Genomic DNA, 20423 nt, shown 5'->3' with positions numbered 1-20423 from the left:
ACGGGATTAACCTCTTTGGTCATGTGGACAAGGCGTCCTACTTTGGATCAGAAAGTCTGTGGTTCGAATCACAGCACGGGACTTGAAAATGTTATGGCCGCTATACATGCGTTATTAAAGGCCAGATGTAACCAAAAAATCAAACATAATGAAAATAGTTATCACTTATTCATGATTTATAAAATGCATTGCTGACAAAAAAAACCCAAATAGAACTATAATCGCAAATCAAGAGTGCAATAATCAAGAGTGCAGCCGTGATACCGAGCCTAGTCAGGGCGGTGGGTGTGCACTTAAGTTCCGCCCATACCCCCTCTTTTTACATAGAATATTTCCACCTTCCCCGGTGTAATATTCCAAACACAGGCAAAGTGTAGCGCAAAATGGGTTGCGCATCAGAACGAAACTGGCCAGTCTTCGTATGTGCTTCGCTAGCATATACGAAGACTGGTCAGTATCGTTCTGATGCGTGTTCCAACACAGAAAGAGTACCCCCACCCTCAAAAGTCAAAATTACAACCTAACATATCTGACAAAATATACATTCAGTAAACTATGACAGGTATAAAAAATGAATCGATGAAGTTATTTCAGTGTTGGAATATTACACTGGCCAGGGTGGAAATATTCTATGTAAAAAGAGGGCGGTAAGGGTGGAACTTTCCTTAAAAACAAGATTGAAAACCAGCGTTATTAAAATGAGTTAGGTACTAGGAGTCTTCAAAATGAATGTTGGCTATTCGTGTAGGTGGAAAGATTTCCGTCCGCGTATCCTACATAAAACCTTACCCAAATAGCGTTGGCTTATGCTGGCAGTTTAATCATATTACTTGAATATATAAATTCTTTCCCCATCGTTAAAATTTAAGATGAAAGAAAACGTGGATGTCCTTGATGCTGATTTTCAAAGCATGTTGACCCGTGAAGGTCCCTGGGTAGAATAGGCCTTCAGCAACCCATGCTTGCCTTAAAAGGCGACTATGCTTGTCGTAAGAGGCGACGAACGGGATCGGGTGGTCAGGCTCGCTGACTTAGTTGACACATGTCATCGGTTCCCAGTTGCGCAGATCGATGCTGATATTGTTGGTCACTGGATTGTCTGGCCCAGACTCGATTATTTACGGACCGCCGCTATAGAGCTGTAATATTGCCGAGTGTGGCGTAAAACTAAACTCACTCACTCATTCAAAGCATGTTTTTCAAGATGAGACTGGCGTGTGTGAGCCAATTCCCAGAACCTGGTTTAGGATTTGCTAAATCTTCTCGACTACTGAAAATGGTCGACAAGGGCAGTGATTTAGAAGTCTCCTTGTGTTCCAGTCGCTTCACTTGTCATCCACTTGCGTGGCTTCGTTCGAGGTATGAAACAAGCCTACTCAACTACCCCTAGCAACAACACAGTCGTGGGTGCTGCAACTATCGCTCGGGTGAAAGAAGAGGTGGATACCCTTAAAGCAGGTTTTCAAGGCATTGGTTGTAGGAGAAAATGGCCTGTGCTCATCAACCAATTGCTAGAACTTGGTTCAGGATTTGCTAGATCTTAACAACCCGCGGTGAAATCAACCGACTACAAATATGGGTAAAACCGAGAAGCATGTCGGGCACAAGGTAATGGAAGTGAACAGGTGTTTTAAGGGGATGCCAAGACGCCGTCTGGATGCGACCCAGCCTGAGAACCTGCAACTATCAGCACTGCCACCTGGTGATGGTCTTCACTTGACCCAAAAGCCCATGTCCGGTTCTGTCTTTATACGTCAGTGTATGCATGTGTAAATGGTCATAAGTGGGATGATTGCTAATGGATTAATCGTGATTGGTTACGTCCATGGTCTTTGCGATTGGCTGCTGTAAATCCAGAGTCGATAGTAGTAGTGGTTTTGACCTGAAGTTGTATTTGTACAGCAGTAGCAACGGGGTTCGCTGTTCGAACTTGCTGTTGGTGTGGATGGTGCGGGTCATCGCTCGCTGCGACCGTTGCATACATCATTTCTCTGGTGAGTGCGCGTTTATGTGTGCGTGCGTGCGTGCGTGCGGTACAATAATTGTCTCTGCTTTCTTGTACTTACTAAATAAGACACGTAAAGATCTGGGGTAGAATGTCTAGCAACCCATGCTTGTCTGAAGAATCGACTAACGGGATGGGTTGGTCAAGCTTAGTGACTTGGTTGACACGTCATCGGTTCCCAATTGTGCAGATTGATCACTGGATTGTCTGGTCCAGACGCATTTATTTACAGACCGCCGCCATGTGGCTGGAATATTTGCTGAGTGCGGCGTAAAACTACACTCACTTGATCAATAACAGACTTACACCTCCCTCTAATCCACTCTCACTCACTTTGTTACAAAGAAACACCTGCGATCCGTTTTAAGGAACGTCTGTTGTAAGCCCCATCTTCAAGTGATGAAAAACAAAACACAAAAATGTCATCCCGGGTCATCCTGGCAAAGATTCGTGGGTTGACGAGGTTGAAGAGTTGCATGCCCTTGATGCCAAAGTTTAAAGACGTTTTGTTCAAGTGGGAGAGGACATCAACTGATCTCCAGAAACAGCTCAGGTTATGTTGAATGTTCTGGGCTCGCGGTGCAAATGGCCTGGTTCTTGGACCGTAATCATGTTATGGATGGTCAAGTTCAACATAAGTGTCTGCCTACAGACGAAATGTGGAACAGACAGGTGTTTGAAGAGGTGGCCAAGACGCAGCTGCTATGAGGATAGGACCATGTCTGTTTCCTTTGGATGTGTCCACCTGACCCAAGTCAATGCCTAACTCTGGCTTTCTATTCGTAAGTGTATGTTGAAGTATATTTCACGAAGTCCAATCTAACATTGACAAGGAAAGTGGCAATGACATGGAGCAGATTTGTTCCCTGGGCACGCCAGGATGCTGTGGTACTGGGATCCACCAGACTGTTTCCGGATTTATCAGAATCAGATCAGTGGGTTTTACTAAAAGTTGATATGTTGATGTTGATATGACTGCAGTTCTTGCAAACCGGCGCAAGAGGCGACTAACGGGATCGGGTGGTCAGGTTTGCTGACTTGGTTGACACGTTCCCAATTGCGCAGGTCGATGCTCATGTTGTTGGTCACTGGATTGTCTGGTCCACACTCGATTATTTACAGACCGCCGCCATATAGCTGGAATATTGCTGAGTGCGGCATAAAACTAAACTCACTCTTGCAAAGCGATGTAAAACCCAAGTCGCAAATGTCAGATTCAAAACTTGATTTGTTATAGTGTTCCATAAATTTACTTTTCCATGTGTTGTGCATCATGGATCTCAAAAGTGCGGCGAAACTTTAGTAAAACCCTGCTTTCACCACTATTTGATGGTGAATTGTACTCACATGATCATACAACTGTAAATAAGTATCTAATAGTAAGTTCTTTGAAACAATAAACCCCTCTCCTAATTAACAGTTACTTTGTGTTTCTGGCTTCCAATGCCGACGAAATAGCATTCAACAAGTCCGGCTCCTGTTGACTCCATTTGTGGCACACGATTTGACAAAATCACAATTGCAAGGATCCCACCCATTCGCAACAATCTATCCAATTTATATTATTTGAGAAGGTTGTTAACATCACGTGACCACATGATAAATCTTGGCAGACATGTGGGGCAAAATTGAGCATAATGGCGTAAAACTAAACTCACTACGAGAGCTTCCGGCACAGATTATCAAAGTTCTCTTCGCGCTAAGATGATCGGAAGTTAGCGTGTGTCACTTACGACTATCTCCAACTAAAACAGCTTAGAAAATATACGCCTTAGAGGCTTTCAACGGAATGTCTTATTTTTCAACAAACTATGCATTACTTGTTACAATATTTTATTCCATGGGTGAAAATGACATGATCACAAATGTTAATCCAATCACATAATTCAGCACCAGTGTCAACAAACACTTGTCATTCAGTATTCAACCATCACTCATGACCGGCACCATACAGCTCTGGATATTCCCAGCTGGGTTTGTGCTCCTGCTGATCACAAACCTTCGTTACTTTCACACCACTGACGAAAACATTTACAACACCTTTTTCAGCTTTGCATTTGGATATATACCGTATGGTTGAACTTGTTACAAAAAAAACACATTTCACATCCTTTTAACATGTAATCAGTCTGTCTATACAACACATTTCATATCACAGCTACCTAGGTGGAGATACACAAAATAACCTCCAGTGCTTCTACTGACACAACACTGATAATTACATGACCACCTTGTGATCGGGGAAAGTCATAGGCAAAAAAAAGTAAAATTCTTATAAAATATCCTGTACCTAAAACATCATGTTCTCCAAGTAGTTAACTTCCTATCCGATAGTAATAAAAACATCATTTTCTCCACTTATTTGCAAAAACTAATTCAAATGTCCAGTTATTGAAGAAAACTATTTCACATAAGTTATTCCTGGCTTCTTTTTGGACAATGGCTGACCGAAAAGCTTGACTATTCAGGATATTGGATGAAACACGCTCAGACAATTGATGCAGTTATTGCAGATGATAGTGTTGTGATCTGTTCATTTTGTCATGTATCATACTGGAATAAATAAATCATTTTTCAATAACTTAGGTTCAGAGAAAATTAAGTAGTGCTTATGATATTCATTAATATTAATTACATTACTAATGCAGACTTTTTCTTGAGACTCATTTTTCATTACTTCCTTTTATCGACATTCTGTCATTCAACATCTGCAGGTGACGAGACCATCTCAAGCAACACCTTCAGGCTAATGGATGTTTTCTTGATCCAACAAAGAAACATGCCTGTCAAGCCTATGTTACGCCAGTAATATGAACAGCATCTTCCCACAATCATTAACATTTTTAACCCCTATAGTCTAAGAAATATGCGGTCCCCTCAAACAATGCAGTTCACCAACTCTACTGCTTGGCAAGTATTGGATAAGCCACCACCTGACAAATGACCCCAATTTGCTTATATAGGAACGCCCTCCAGAACATTCCATTTGAAACAAGACCGAAACAGGTTGTCTAAATATTGCAAAGCTCAAGTTCCTCATGCCAATTGTGTCATGATGGTGTTTTGCTGCACTAAATTGCTCTACAGGACACATGTTCAATAGTAGTGGTATTGATTTCATGCCATGGACAGCATGTTTTGCACACGCTTAATCACCAATCTACATGTGCAAAAACCAATCGTATTCATCCAGATCACTTGCCCCGCCTGCTTGTCACAAACGCGTTCAGTGCTTGCTCATCTAACACTTGTCACGAACAAAACTGACACCAAATGGGCCACAATGGCAACTTTCCAAAATGCAACAAAACTTTCTTTGGTGAGTCGGTATTAAAAAAACAAAGGGGAACATGAACTTTCAATTTGCATTAAAAGCATAAGTGTTAAGTTTCGAACACATAGTTTATGAACGCGCCAAGATTTCTCTTGTCACCACCCCTGAAAACAGTGATTGTGTACATGGATCTTAATGTAGCATCCCCCATATATGTCATTCTTGACTTTAACAATTTTCAAAATTAATGGTCTACAGTGATTGATCAGTCATGGTTGTTAATAGCTGTTTCTGTTTGTTTGTAAATCATTCTCATAGAAATTTCACATCATACAAAAATCTTCTTTCAAGAGTAATTCCTGTACAAACTATGGTCGTAAGGAGGTGCAAGCTGTGATACACTCAAAACATTAATCAACGCTCACTGACTTGGGTAATCGCCCAATTTCTGCAATAGTAAAACAAAAATAAATTTCCCTACTTCTCAGGAGTATATGAGTGGATTTTAACATTCCACTCGAGTCCATAAAGTTTGTTCTTACATTACTCTCCAACCTCTAAATAATGCCACTCAAAGAAGCCATCTGATTCTTTCATATTGCTTTAGCTACTCGTTCCTTACTTCACACTTATCAGTGTAGCTACGTTTCTGTGTTTCCTGGAGACGTCTGTACAATGACTATGTACATATTTACATATCACAAATGATGACACACTATGGGCTTCATGCATAGATTAACATTCAGAAATTGAATACAATAAATAGGATCTTACTAGCAGAGGTAAGATAGTGAATATAACACGCATTTACACAACACCCCTTAACAGTATTGGATATAAATATGCATTTAGTGTGAAAAACTCAGCATTTAATCTGAGGTAAGTGGCAGGGCCCTTCTTCTCGAAACGTTCGTGGCCTTGAACAGCTGGTGGTGATGGATGGATTAAAACAATTCACTAAGCTGAATTATGCAAACCTAAAATTGAGGAGATAAATTAATATCGCCATTCTCTCTGCACTGATAATCTGTATGTAAAGTACCAGGCACATTCATCTTGAGATTATTTGAAGGAGGAATGAATGGTGTGCATGTTGCCTTGATGAGAAGGAACGCTGTTAACATTACGCCCTTGTCAGAAAAACATGATTGCAGACCTTGTAATTAAATATAGTAGTTACTGTTGAATTTCTATGAAGTCTCAATCTTTCAGCTTCAAAATCTTGCTAGAGCAAATTATTCAAGGAAGCTGCTTAAATCGTGCAACAGGCTAAATATGTTCATTTATAGAAGTTACCTGAAATGTGTTACTACAGATGTGAATAAATATTTGCACAAATATTTGCATAAGTCACAAAAACATTTCACATAATCACAAGAACTGTCTGCTTCAAAGCAGTAGCCTTCAGATTACAACCACTAGTTTATGCAAACCATTTGATGGCAATTCCTGTCTTGCAGTCATAAACATGTACAAGAGTTCCACCTAGAAACGTCAAAACACACCTTCAAGAATGATTCATATACACAGTAAACATTTGGAAGACATTGGCACTTTATGCCCCATTCACTAGGCACATCATTAACTGCACAAATCAGGCAGCAGATCAAAGTCTTCCTTGCAAAACTGACAAGTATCTACAACAGTTTAGTGAATAGGTTTTCAGGGATTCATCTTGGTCTGTCAGAGGCCAAATTCAGCATCCAAAACTGCTGAAAAAACAACTCTGAAGTTGCTGCATTATGCGGCTTTGGAGATGACCTGTATTTACCTAACAGCAAGACACTTGGCGATAGGGCTGAGATGCAGTCTAAGTAAACTTATCCTCAGTACTTTTCGCTAAACTCCACTACTGAGTCTAACAAAACCTAGTGGGAGGTCGTGTCAGGTAACCTTTGAGATTGACCAATCAGTCAGTCAAATCCGTCTCACGTTTGATTGGATGGTCATTGGTTACCGGATGTGACCTTCTACTAGGTTTTGTTAGACGGAGTGGTGGTGGTGGTGGAGTGTAAGGAAATAAGTTTACTTAGACTGAGCTGAGATGATGCACTGTCACGATATCTTACCTGCAAAATGTCATGAACCATACACCTTGAAAGAATGACCCAGTATTAAGATTCAAAATGAATTATTTCCAGGTATTTGTGGATAGCAAAAACACTATTGTTGTAAACAAGCAAGTATTTCTATTACACTTGTGTATTTTTCTCCAGATAAGTACTTTGTCATGTTTAAGATAATACTGTTCTTGAAAAGAAAAGTTGTGTATCGATATAGCAGTCGGTGATACTATACTTGTATCAAACTTAAATGTATGGTGAATCATCCCAGCCCTATTACATGACCTTGCTGCCTATTTCAGTGTTCTAACTGCCAAATTCAAACTCGACACCATTTGGTTATTGCTTCTTATAAAAGCATTTCATTGGTATCAGTTTGTGACTAAGATATAGTGGTAATGAAGACAGGAACTTAATCTGAGATTCACACCCAGTATCACAGGTTACTGGTACACCCAAGGTAGGTAACTCTAGAACAGTCTGTGGTAACCCTACTTCAAGATGCCTTGACCTTTCAGTCATTATTCAAACCATAATATGCATAAGAAAACAAGCATGACATCTAGAACAGTGTCTTCTGTAAAAACAGACACAATGCCATTAGCAATTGCCATTTAAAAAACATTGTGATGCTAGCTACAGATTTTAAAAATATGAAGCAAAAGTTAACCCATGTAAAAACAAACACCATTTGAGTATATTTAAAACATGAGACGAAATCCAATCATATTCAACTTACTTTGAATAACAAAAAGATGTACATGTTAATCTTGACAGAAAATCAGGATTGATCAGGAAAGGAATGTTAACAACAGTGTCGAATTTAATCGAACTTGCCATTTGAATGCAACAATGCCTTGAACACAGTTTATTAAGGCAAGACTAATTTTACTTCTTGTTTTAAGAATCCGACGGTCTTATTTTTTCAACGGGAAAAAAATAAAACATTTTTTTTTCCTGCTCAAAAATAAAGGCCTAATGTTGTTTTGGATTGTTGTTTTTGACCCAAAATATATACTTACAATTTTCAAAAACAAATTTTTCCTCCCTTGTTTACATTTCATAAATTGTCAAAAGGAAAAAGCTTTTAGTGTTCACAAGTGAAATCCTGTGCCTTTTGGTTTTTTGAGGACAAAAATCCATAAAAAAAGAAATAATTGCTTTGGCCTAAACACCGAAAAAGTTTCTTTATCCAACATTCAATCCTACTGGCTCAGAAAAACTGCTTGTAATGACAACCATGAGATCAAAGCCAAATAATGCATAACTAAAACAAATATGTAGATGTAATTATGTATCATTTCTGATTTTGTTATCAAATTAAACTGTAGTGAGAGAAATGGTCAGTGAGAAATAATTTTTGCTGAGTCAGTAATATGCAAGAGGTATTCACAACATACAAGGGCTATCGACTTCAAATTTCTATTCCTTTCTTTTTTATAAATTCAAAATAGAAAACAGCATATTAAAAAGGGTTGATATTAAAAAGGTAAGCTAAGGGGTATAAAAATAATTCAAGAATTAGTATTTATTTCTGGTAAAAATAAATTAAACTTGGAAAAAACCTGATGCACCTGCTACCATTAGTGCATGTAGCTCCTGAGTTCTGGATAAAGATCATTTGAACACTTGGAAGATATCTCTTAAAGGCATTTAATTTTTGTTGTGAAACAATAATTAACTTAAAAAGAAGATTCTCAACCAAAACAATACCCCAGTTATCATAATTCCAGCTTGCCTTAGTCAGTTTAAAAGTATAAACCTTCACATTGCTTTGGTAGATGTTTTTTTATATTGAACATTAAAAGCCAACAGGCAAAATATTTCAAAGGAAAAAGTCAGCAGTAAGAAAATTACTCATTTATGGTTATCACTATCAATAGAAATAAAAATTAAAAAACACCACTGAATCAAATTACTTGATTCTCAGAAAAAGTTTCTTGAAAATTTGAAAAATTACATTAAGATTTTTTTTTTTTAACCCAAAACAAACCAAAACCAGTAAATGGTTCTGCCCACTCTGAAACTCCAGTCATACTTCATAGCACACACTTCAGACAGTCAAGCACTAAAACAAAACCAGCGTAATAGGTTTCACTACACTGGGCCTGAAGTTTTACAATAGTAAGACACATGGGAATCAGATAGGTAAAACAATAGCACTAACACACAAGTAAATTCACAACAACACAGGATTCATTTACACTCAGAGATCAGAAACAAACATTACCCCCAGGTGACCTGAGAGTGCATCTAGCCACACCTTGTCTGGGCATAAAACAAACTGAAAATAGAAATATACTTGTATAAATTGTGATCACAGCCCTTTCATTTTTGTTTCCTGAAACCTGCAATACAGACATGACATCCCAAATACATAAAAAAAAAAACCCACGATTTTTCTCTCAGTTGTCACTTTTAATCACAACAAGTATTCAAGAAAGTAGCCTTACTGATTCAAGATCAAAGTAACAATATGCTACCCCGTTTACAATAGTTATCTACTAAAATTTCTCTATACCCACATAATCTCAAACCTCGGTTAGAATTGATCTTCAGCAACCCATGCATATCAGGATATGCCATTTGTGTAGATAAATGTCTGAGTCTCAAATATTTACAAACTGCTGTTCTGTAGCAGGAATATTGCAACAAATTAACCAGAATTTACCAAATTAACTTTTCAGACACCTGAAAATTAAAATAACATTAGGCTGCGTGAAATTTGAAACACACCTAGTTTAAGTCTGTGTTGTTTGTTTTTTTGTAAATTTGTAAGAATCATGAACTTGATTGAACTCATTGCCCCTGTTTGTTCTCACAGAGCTAGAGTCTTTGTTTGTCCAGTGACTGTAATGAGCACTGGGATACAATGACGCCTATCTGCCAGGTCTGTGAACCTAACCACCCAGTCTTGTTTGTCACCTACATGCAAGGTTTCATGAAGACCAATTCTAACCCAGACCTCCATGGGTCAGATCTCGGAAGTGGCTGGTCTCAAAGTGAAAATGACAACAACCAAGAAATTCAGGCAACCAGGAATGAGGATCTCCAGTCAATAAACACAACAACATGCACGCACAGATGCAAAGCCATCACAAGGTCAAACACAGATACAGTATACCCCAATAAGCTTCTGGGGAATAGGATTGTCAGAAACAAGAACTCCTTCTGTTCCTCAGGAACACATAGTCCTGTGTAATGCGAAGACAGATGGGGAAGACGGTAAATGAGATGCATTGTAAGCTCTTCAATGAAAAGCCACACCCAAACTGTTCCTACCTTTTTAAATTACCTTTCTGTAGATATAGTAAAGGTAATCTGTCAGTTTGAGGAAGATGGTAACCACAGTTTCTGGTGATGAATGGAATATTTCATCCTCAGACAGAGATGCTCTTGATTACCAGCCAAGGAATATCTCATTAAAATGAAATTGTCTTGAATATAGAGAGTGTCCTGTATCTGACTGATTTGTAGAGACGTCAAAACTGATGCTATGTTTGAATATGCTTAATGCTTCGAAAAAGTGACATATACACCTCCCATGATGTCATGAAAAAGTTCCCGAACAGCTCAAAATCGTTTTCAGGAACGAATGGAAATGGGAAATACGTTCAAGGATGTCTACTTTGGAATCATTAAGCATCGTCGTTATCTAATGTTACATTAGTCAATCTATCACTGTCATAAGTTACAAAAGCAGAGAACTGAATTCTTTTACGACCTGTATTCAAGGTGAATGGAATGTCTCTGCATTTTATTTACTGATTGTAAAAAGTGCACATTTTACAAATTTTAATGATTTGTGACAACATAGCACACTAACTTCGAAATATGTTACAGCCGTTTTACATAGAAAATTATCAATCCTAAATATCATTCTTTTAATAAATGTTAAATATTTTAAATATGTTAAATAATTTTAATATGGACAAGTGGGCAGGCCTACAGTTACGTTACAACAAATATGTAAAAGGATCTTAGCACAATGAATGTAATGAGTCCATGTTAACTCCAATGCTTTAAGATCAGTTTAAAGCTAAGTTAGCTTTGTGCAACTGGGCCCAATTCTGAATTAATAATTACATAAAACTTAACAAGTTTGCCAATAAATTATCATTCATTATCAAAATTTCAGGAAAGAAAACCAATAAATAAATATTTACTCCTTCAACTTGAACGTTTCTTATGTTTTGAATGAGCGATGCCATTGCCTGTGTGTTTTTCAGTATTACTGTCTCTGGTTTTGCTTGGACTCTTGACCTTGGAACTTTTCTCTTTCCGATTTCCTCTAAACACAACTGGTTCTGGAGACGAGTCCAAAGATGGACTTGATGGGGATCGTGGACTTGTCACTTCTAAAAATTTAAAGGAATTCAGACTTGATGTGGGCGTAGTAAGAGAAAAGGAGAAAGGACTCGCTGATCGTCGTTTCGCTGCATAGCTATAAATAGTATTGGAGGATATGTTTTCAGATGATCTTGACTTCTTGGATGCCATAGGGGAACTGAACTGCTGTCTCTGTCCAGAGAAAAGGGGGCTAACCCTGCCTGAACTATGGTTTGATGAGTGGTCAAAACTGGGTGAGGAACTGGACTGTGAGAACGCCATCAGGGTCGGCGATCGGATCTCGAGTTTGGGCATCTTAGGTTGTGAGGCGAGAGGGTCTGCTTCAAGGCTCTCCTCTGCAAGACGTGAGGCTTGGTCTACACATGATTCTGAAAGACTCCGTCGCTTGCTGTTGCTGAGGCCAGTCTCAACCAATTCCTCAACATTTCTGTAAAAAGAATTTTCCTTGTCTTATATTTTCTGAGGACAAATACGTCAATGTGATAAGCAATCAGCAATTAAAGGTAGAGGTCTTTTGGTGGACGTGAATTAAATACAGATGAATCAACATAAGATACAGACCTGTGAAGATCTGTGTTAGATCTGGTCTCCAGGAACCCATGCTTGTTGCAAAACGGTGACTAATGGGTTCAGATGGCCATGTCATCATGTCCTAACTGTGTAGATCAATGCTCATATTTTGATCACTAGATTGTCTGGTCCAGACTTGATTATTTACATGTTGCCGCTACATAGCCGGAATATTGCTGAGTGCAATGTTAAAAAAATAAACCATTATTACCCACCAATGGAATGTACTGGCGAGTCAAAATACTTGACTCTGGACCACACAATCCAATGACTGACACCACAAGCATAAATCTGTGCAACTGCGACAATAACATACATCATCCAAGTCAGCGAGCCTGACCGCCCAACAACGCTACTCACCTCGTACAACTAACATGGGTTGCTGAGGACTAGTTCTCACACAGATCTTCATGGTCTGTGAGCAGAGATGCTCCAAAGGGTTGCAAATAGTGGTTTCAAGGATCAGAATTAGTAGCTTGACCACAAAATTAGTAAGTACTCAACTACATCATTTAAATTATTATCTGTGAAAATCACTGTTGATTTGAGTCATACCAGTTTCGTATAATCTTATGGAAACATCACACGGTTAAATCACTCCAACAGGATGCTCATTTTCCGCCAGTATACGATAAGTGGGTCAAATTGCAAAGGTATTGAAATCAGCATCAGATTTCTGGTTGACAATTTTGTTTAAAGTATGTTACTAGCAATGATCCCAGTTCATGTCATTAAATTTGATGAATGGAAAGTAAGTGAAATCTGAAAATGTATTTTATCGACAAAAAATGTCAACACCTGTATATCCGATTTGAAAAAAATTTCTTATACGTCACTGGGTTTCTAGTGTAGCCCTATAGCAGTTTGAGGCTAAATTTCATGGAGACTTTGATCAAATTGTAGGATTAGTCATCTCTGTAGGAGGTAGTGAATGAGGTCTTAAGTATCAGTTTACATGTCAGACCTGTTTTTGTTCCGGAGCCGGACCCCTGTGCTTGTAATAATCTCCACACGAGACTCTTTGTCCTTGGCAGAGTTATCTTCCCCTTGCTTCTGTTCTTTGCCATTCACTTGACTCCCAAAGGAACGTCTTTTCTCAATCTTGAGAGGAATGTCCAGCTCATTGCTGCCACTGAAACCGCTCATGTAAACCTCCTTGTCTGGAAAGAGAGTCATTAATCTCATAACGCCTCGACTTCATTTGATTCCGCTTATAGACAAGTCAGACAAGTAATTGTTCTCCCTGCTCTTACAGTCAATATATTAGGCTGCATAAAAAAGATTAAATGTTTCTTGGGCACATTTTTTCCGAAAGTGACAAGGTCTGTCGAACCTTCTTTTTTTAAATTTTTCACAGAAATATTGTGATGTGGGAGGAACACATTTTCATTTTTTTCTCAGAAATACAGCTTGGAAAGTTTAGCACATTATAATGAGTAGTAGATTCAGTCAAACTCGTTCTTACAGACGTTCATTCTTACAGAGGACAAATGATCAGGACACTCCCAAATCAAAACTATTTTTTCCAAAATGGCAACAAAAATTGTTACATGTAGAAATAAAAATGATGTGCTGATGCACGAGAAACATTTCACTTTTTTTAAATTTAGCCTTACCTGATGCATTGGGTGCAACTTGCCAGTGAAAATTACCTCCAATGGCAATATTTTATCTACACTGATGCAGCCTGGATACAGTAAAACTGATCCCTCAATCACTTCTGAAATTAACTTTTGGTACTAACTGGCTAATCTGCTTCATAATGTCATGAGCTTCACATTAGAGACAGACATAGCAATCTAAAAGCTTATTTTAATCTTAAGTAATAGTCAATCATTTTCAACCAGCATAAGAACGCAGGTCCAAACCATGCCTGTGTTTCCCCAGCTGTGAATGAGTGGGATAAGATATGAATGTTTCAAGTCTCTGGGTTGTATACTCCTCAGGGAGATTCTAATGAAAACTGAAGACAAGAACATTTGTCTCCCTCACCAAATGACTTCATTCAAGATATGCCTCTGTTTGCGTAGCTTGGAACTGATACCTCTTGGGATGGGTGGTAATGTTAAAACCTTCTGGGTCCTGATACATAAAATGTTTGTAGCTCTACGACATTCATAATTTTATGATATACTTAAGGGTTTACAAAAACGCTACATGCTTTCAGAGAAATGTTACAAGAATCTTTGTATATTAGGACCATGGTGCCTTTCAGGCAGCTTGGGTTGTATACTCCTCAGAACGCTGAGAAAAAATATTGACCAGATACAAATCCATAGACGGAGATAATAACATGTGATTTTGAACGTGAGCCCTTGACAGATCTGGCACATTAAAAATGCAAAATATATGTATGTATAACATCTTTAATAAACATGATTCAGACTCTAACCTTTTCCAGTCAGGGGACAGCCAAGGACGACTGACCTCTGGACAAGGACGTAGAGAGCTGTATTGGCTACTTTCTGCTGACCATCAGAGGCTGTCTCGCTGCCTGTACCTCGCTTGACGGCATCGCGGACCTGCGGCGCAATCAACTCATTCCATGTGTCCTTGACCCACCTAGAACATTAGACAATATCAAGAAAACTAGGAGCAGGCAGAATCTTTTACATAAAAACATAATTCTTGATATGATGTGGAGGGCAGTGCTCAATGTCAGATTTATGTCACATAGTGGTGTCTCAGTGAGTGAGTTGGGTTTTATGTGGTGTTCAGCAATATTTTAGCAATGTCACGGCGGGGAACACCACAAATGGGCTTCATACTATATACCCATGAATCGTACCCAGGGCTCCAGCACGATGTGCCAACAATTTAACCACTAAGCTACCCATTTTTGATGTGGGAGGTTAATAATAACTTATTATTGTTATTAATATTATTTACCACCATGACAAAAGTTATAAGCATGGGTTTAATTTTTGCAAATGTAGACAGATAATGAGTACGGATCTCCAATAAATTACTTGTATTTACTTTGTGCATACTGCACTCAAACCTCCAATAATTGTTAACATTTTGTTTGCTTTTCTTTGTTTGATGAAGCACTCGTTCAGCTGTATGACGGTGGTGTGTTAATAATCAAGTCAAACCAGACAATCTTGTGATTTACAGCATGAGCACTGATCTATGCAACTGGGACACAATGACATGAGTGAGTCAAGATAGTCAGCCTAATCACCTAATAATGTCAGTTGCCTCTTACGACAAGCATGGCTTGTTGAAGACAAATTCTAACTTGGACCCTCATGGGTCAGACTATTATAAATATTTCTATGCTACCCATCAACCACAATAAAAACATTTGCCAGAAAGAACTTACTGCAGCACAGCCTCCTGGCTCAGCTTCTCAAGCGGACACTTGAAGAACAGACAGGGACCAAAGGCAAGATCAGGCAGTCCCAGCTTGGTGAGGCTGTCATTGAGTCTCTGCCACAAGCAGATCACCCACTCAGCACAGCGGAAGACAGGCTTGTCGGGTGAGGGCAACTGCCCCCCATACAGGTGGAGGAGGCGACGGTGAATGTAACGGGCAAGATGGTTGCGGAATGGCTCCGAGTCTAGGCGAAAGTGAATCCAGCGGAATCGTTGTTGAATGCACAGTTCAAGGCCAGTTGATCTGAGGACAAACGGATAAGAGGAGTCATCAAAATCTGTAATTGTCTACAAGCCCGAGGCTACTTCACTGTTCTGAGGACAGCTAATGTCTAATGATTGTGCTCCCTATTGACTACAACCAAGTGTGAGCTATATGTCTTCTCAAAGGATCCATTTGGCCACAAATTGAAACAGAACAAAACTGACTGAAAGATAAAGAAGACAATATTTTGTACTGTTTAAGCAACACTAGCTCCATTCTCTGAAACAATGTTCAGACTAGTCCTCAAGACAAGACTCCAATCACTGCAACCTTAGGATGCAACTTGGCAGGAAATATGTTTGTATTCAGATGACAGAAGTCAGAAATTCTGCATGAATGTTTCAATTTTTCTATTATGAAGAACACAATGTTTTTGTTACAGTGATTATGTTATTGTTTTTTTTGATGATATAGAAGATGATACCTTGTTCTGTTCATGGTGGCAAGAAGGTAGAAGTTGTCTGGCAAGTAGTAGCTGTCACTGTCATCGTCAATGTCACTGATGGAGCCATCTACAGCCAAACAGTGTGTCAAAAATACAAATCAGAAGAAATGACGAATGGCAGAATTTTCGGTCAACTTTTAAGATGACTTAAAACTCATCTTAAAACATTGTAAAAATTTGAAGTGAGATGAGAAAAAAAAGTTCAATGTCAAATTTAAGAATAAAGCATTTTAACATCACAATGTACATGCATGTACACTGTCCAGACACTAGCTGTGTAGCCATGTTGAACAAAGTCCCTGTGTATTAACTCTGAGCCAACCAATCCTTTCATCTCCTTAAAACTGAATGCAAATCCATGTGACAATCACTACAATATTGTAGTTTTGGAGGTAAAGGTACAACATTAAGAGTTGCCATTTTGTTTGTTTAATTACAATATTCCAGCTATATGATGGTGGTCTGTAATTAATCGAGTCTGGACATCATGATGAGTGAGTGAGTTTAGTTTTACGTTGCACTCAGCAATATGGCTGCAGTCTGTAAATAATCAAGTTGAGACCAGCGCAATTGGGAACTGATGACATGTGTCAACCAAGTCAGCGAGTCTGACCACCTGGTCCTACTACTCGCCTCTTACAACAAGCATAGTCCCTTTTATGGCAAGCATGGGTTGCTACCCCGGACCTTCACGGGTCACATCATGATGAAGGTCACAAGCATCGATCTACTCAACAGAGATATGATGTCTTGTGTCAACCACACGAACCCTCTGTTGGCTCTTACAATAAGCATGGATTGCTGAAGACCAATTCTAACCAGCATCGTCACAGGTACACCTACCTTTAAGTGTAAACGCATATGCCTTCCCTCGGTATTCTATAGGATCAAGGAGCTTCCCAAACAGCTGAGCTATGTTGACTTTCTCCATGTTCTCAAGCAGCAAGATGGGTGAGTGCTTGTCAGTTGACTGCTGGACAGGCAGGATACAACCTGCAATATACAGGTCATATTCAGGACACATGGGCTTGGAACAATTCTGAACAAGCAGCTGTGATCATTATTCAGGTTACATCATTTCAAGAAAATCTTTCAACACTCTTTGTAAACTTAGACTAGGTTTTATTTCTTACACTGCTATACTTACTCGTTTCTTAAAAATAAACCAGTAAAAGGTCACTTCAGCTAACCTTCGAGTGACCTATGAACGTCAAATGCAAGACTGCTGAATGGATTTAACAAACACCTGTCTACGGTTTGGCGAGACTTGCAACATTGCCTGGTCACTGACACTGATTTCTCAACAACCGAAAATCCACATAAAACAGATATTTGTCTTGTATGTATGCTTAGGGCTTTCTGACGGTTTGGCGAGACTTGCAACATTGCCTGGTCACTGACCACTAATTTCTCAACAACCGAAAATCCACATAAAACAGATATTTGTCTTGTATGTATGCTTAGGGCTTTCTGATGACATGGTTACCATTCGCAATATTTCGGCAAGCTGACATCCTTGAATATTGACAAAAACACTATTTTCAGCAAGTGTTTACTCCCTGTTGTGGCATGCGCCATGTACACCATTTGGAAGTGATATATCACGGGAAATAGCATTTGAAATCATTCCACTTTAACAATGCAGTCTGTAAATGTTGCCACTAGCAGGAATAGCACTGGGTATATCATGAATAACAGACACACTTAAACGTTTCCTCAGGCACACTAATTTTCATTATGCCATTGTATCAAACTATGGCTGTGGAAAGTCACATGACAGACAGATGTTAAAATTTTGAATTATGACTGTCTTATGACCAAAATCTTTTATGGATAAATCTCTTAATTCTTTAAAATTTATCCATAACACACCATGGTCATATACAACATGTTCTAAATGCTGTTAGACATCATATGACTGTCTTAGTTCTAAACTCATAATTAGTCAGAACTGTTTTACTCGGCTTTAGCAACATTCCAGCAATATCACGGCAGGGGACATTAGAAATGGTTTTCACATACAGTACCCATGTGGGGAATTGAACCCGGGTCTTCAGCATGATCTAACACTTTCACCACTAGCCTATCCAACTGCCCCAAAATTACAATGACCCCTCAGATTTCTTGTGTTTCACATACCTGATTGTTTGAGAAATGAGATAAAGTCTGCGTTTGAAAATCCAGACTGGAGTGACAGTGAGAGGATCTGTGGTTCCCGTCCAGCCGCACGTTCACTAGTCTGAGGAAGACAAGCAGCATATATAATCCCTGATGTACTTGATACCGGCCAACTCACGCTTTTCTATTAAACTACTTGAGTTTTATCCCGCTGTAAACAATATTCCCGAAAAATCACAGGGACACCATGGGCTTCACTCAATGTACACTTGGGGAATTGAACCTGTTTTTTCTCGTGACAAGCTAACACGGCAACCACTAGGCTACACCACTGCCAAACATTCTTCTAGCAATTATCACCCTCTTAGAGTCAGCACATAGTCTGTTACTACTGTAAGATATCAGATACATATTTGAGGATCTTTGGGCCCAATTGCACAAGTGATTTTTGTATTAAGACTACCGTAGGAATAGAAAGACAAACAAGTAGACTAAGTCATCAATATCCCCACAATGGCAAAATACCCTTCATGAATATGTCTACTTGTTATGATTGCAAGTCTAATGTCTTGGTGTGTTTCAGGCAGAGTGGAAGGATACTATTGTAAGGTTTTACACTACTGCCAAATTCAGATTAAAACAGTTCTGCTCCAGAAAAGAAAAACAATCACCAATTTCAGTCAAACTTCTTGTCATTGACACCACAAAAAATAAAATCCATACACTGGTGTAACCCCTAAAAGATACATCTATGGATCATGGTGAACATGTGTACCTAGTTTGATAAAGCTCACGTTTGGGGGATGTGCTCAGGACAAGATAACATCCTGATAGCCACAGCCTAAGTCATTATTTCATGGAAATAACACAAAATACACCTCATACCTGGGTCTAACCCCTAAAAGGACATCTAAGGATCATGCATGGCATGTTTACCAAGTTTGGTTAAGCTATCATTAATAGTTTAGGAGAAAGTGTGACAGACGGATGGACGGAACTCGTTTTTATATCACCCGTGGATCCAGGACCCCTTGAATTTCAAAAACTGTTACTCAAAATAATTTTCTTTTCATTATTTTTGTTTCTTCTTCTTCTATACCACATTCGAGACTGGGTCCCCACATGAAACAAATGATACACATGTATGTCTGCATATATCACTAACAAGTCTTAGAATTCCTCAACCAATGATTTGCTGCCCATGTGTGTGAACATCTGAGGTTTGATGTCAAGCGACATGAATTTTCTTGAGTTCCACTAGGTGTCACATTTAGACAAGCATACATGTATCTGAATTCCTTGATCAATCCTTGACTTACAAAGGATGTCAGTCCCGGCTTACCGCTAGGCACTGTGCCAGTCGTTCTGTGAGGTAGGATTTGCCACTGCCTGCTGGTCCGTAGAACACAACGCTTTTGTACTGCTCCAACTGAAACAGGGGAGATAACTTACATCAAACGCTTGATGGGCATTTTGAAGTTGGATGGTTATGTAACATATGGTATGGGTTTACAAGTTCTTTAATGTTTACAACACAGCCTTATTTCATATACTGATAATCATGACTCAATTATTTACAGGTCAGTTTGAAATAAAAAGCCAACTAATCAAAAGGAACAGCTTACCAATCGAAGATAGTTCCTAATGGTGCTGAGCGGGTACAGAGTGTCAAACGCCACAGACACAGAGGTGTCCTCACTGCCTGCCAAAACAACAGAGACACATTACGATCAAGAAAGAACATATCTTATGGATGTTCTGTTTGAGTGAGTGAGTTTAGTTTTACGTCTCTTTTTAGCAACATTCCAGCGATATCACAGACAGGGACAGGGCTTATTGCTTATCTCCTCTTCCCTGGTGAAGGTAGTGGAACACCTGAAATCCCTTGAAGTTCCATTCTAAAAGAAAGGGACGTAAAAGTATAAAATATCATCTTTATTCAGAAAATTACATAT

General features: G+C 39.0%; 1 protein-coding gene across 2 annotated transcripts in view; it reads right to left on the bottom strand.

Moving 5' to 3' along the window:
- Positions 1–3821: 3821 nt before the first annotated feature.
- Positions 3822–20423, bottom strand: part of LOC137296946 (cortactin-binding protein 2-like) — a 74000-nt gene continuing 57398 nt past the window's right edge. For both annotated transcript variants that reach the window (XM_067828861.1, XM_067828862.1), the window contains 9 exons: positions 20094–20170; positions 19811–19897; positions 18490–18589; positions 17194–17343; positions 16330–16417; positions 15588–15884; positions 14655–14824; positions 13227–13422; positions 3822–12119 (listed from right to left, as the gene is read on the bottom strand). In XM_067828861.1, the coding sequence (XP_067684962.1) occupies positions 11513–12119; positions 13227–13422; positions 14655–14824; positions 15588–15884; positions 16330–16417; positions 17194–17343; positions 18490–18589; positions 19811–19897; positions 20094–20170 (1772 nt within the window). In that variant the 3' untranslated portion in view covers positions 3822–11512. The remainder of the gene's footprint in view (positions 12120–13226; positions 13423–14654; positions 14825–15587; positions 15885–16329; positions 16418–17193; positions 17344–18489; positions 18590–19810; positions 19898–20093; positions 20171–20423) is intronic.

This window comes from Haliotis asinina, chromosome 9 (genome assembly GCF_037392515.1).
Source record: "Haliotis asinina isolate JCU_RB_2024 chromosome 9, JCU_Hal_asi_v2, whole genome shotgun sequence".
NCBI classification, from domain to species: domain Eukaryota; kingdom Metazoa; phylum Mollusca; class Gastropoda; order Lepetellida; family Haliotidae; genus Haliotis; species Haliotis asinina.
The sequence above is the reverse complement of the archived record's forward strand: the minus strand, read 5'-3'. Positions and strand labels throughout refer to the sequence as shown.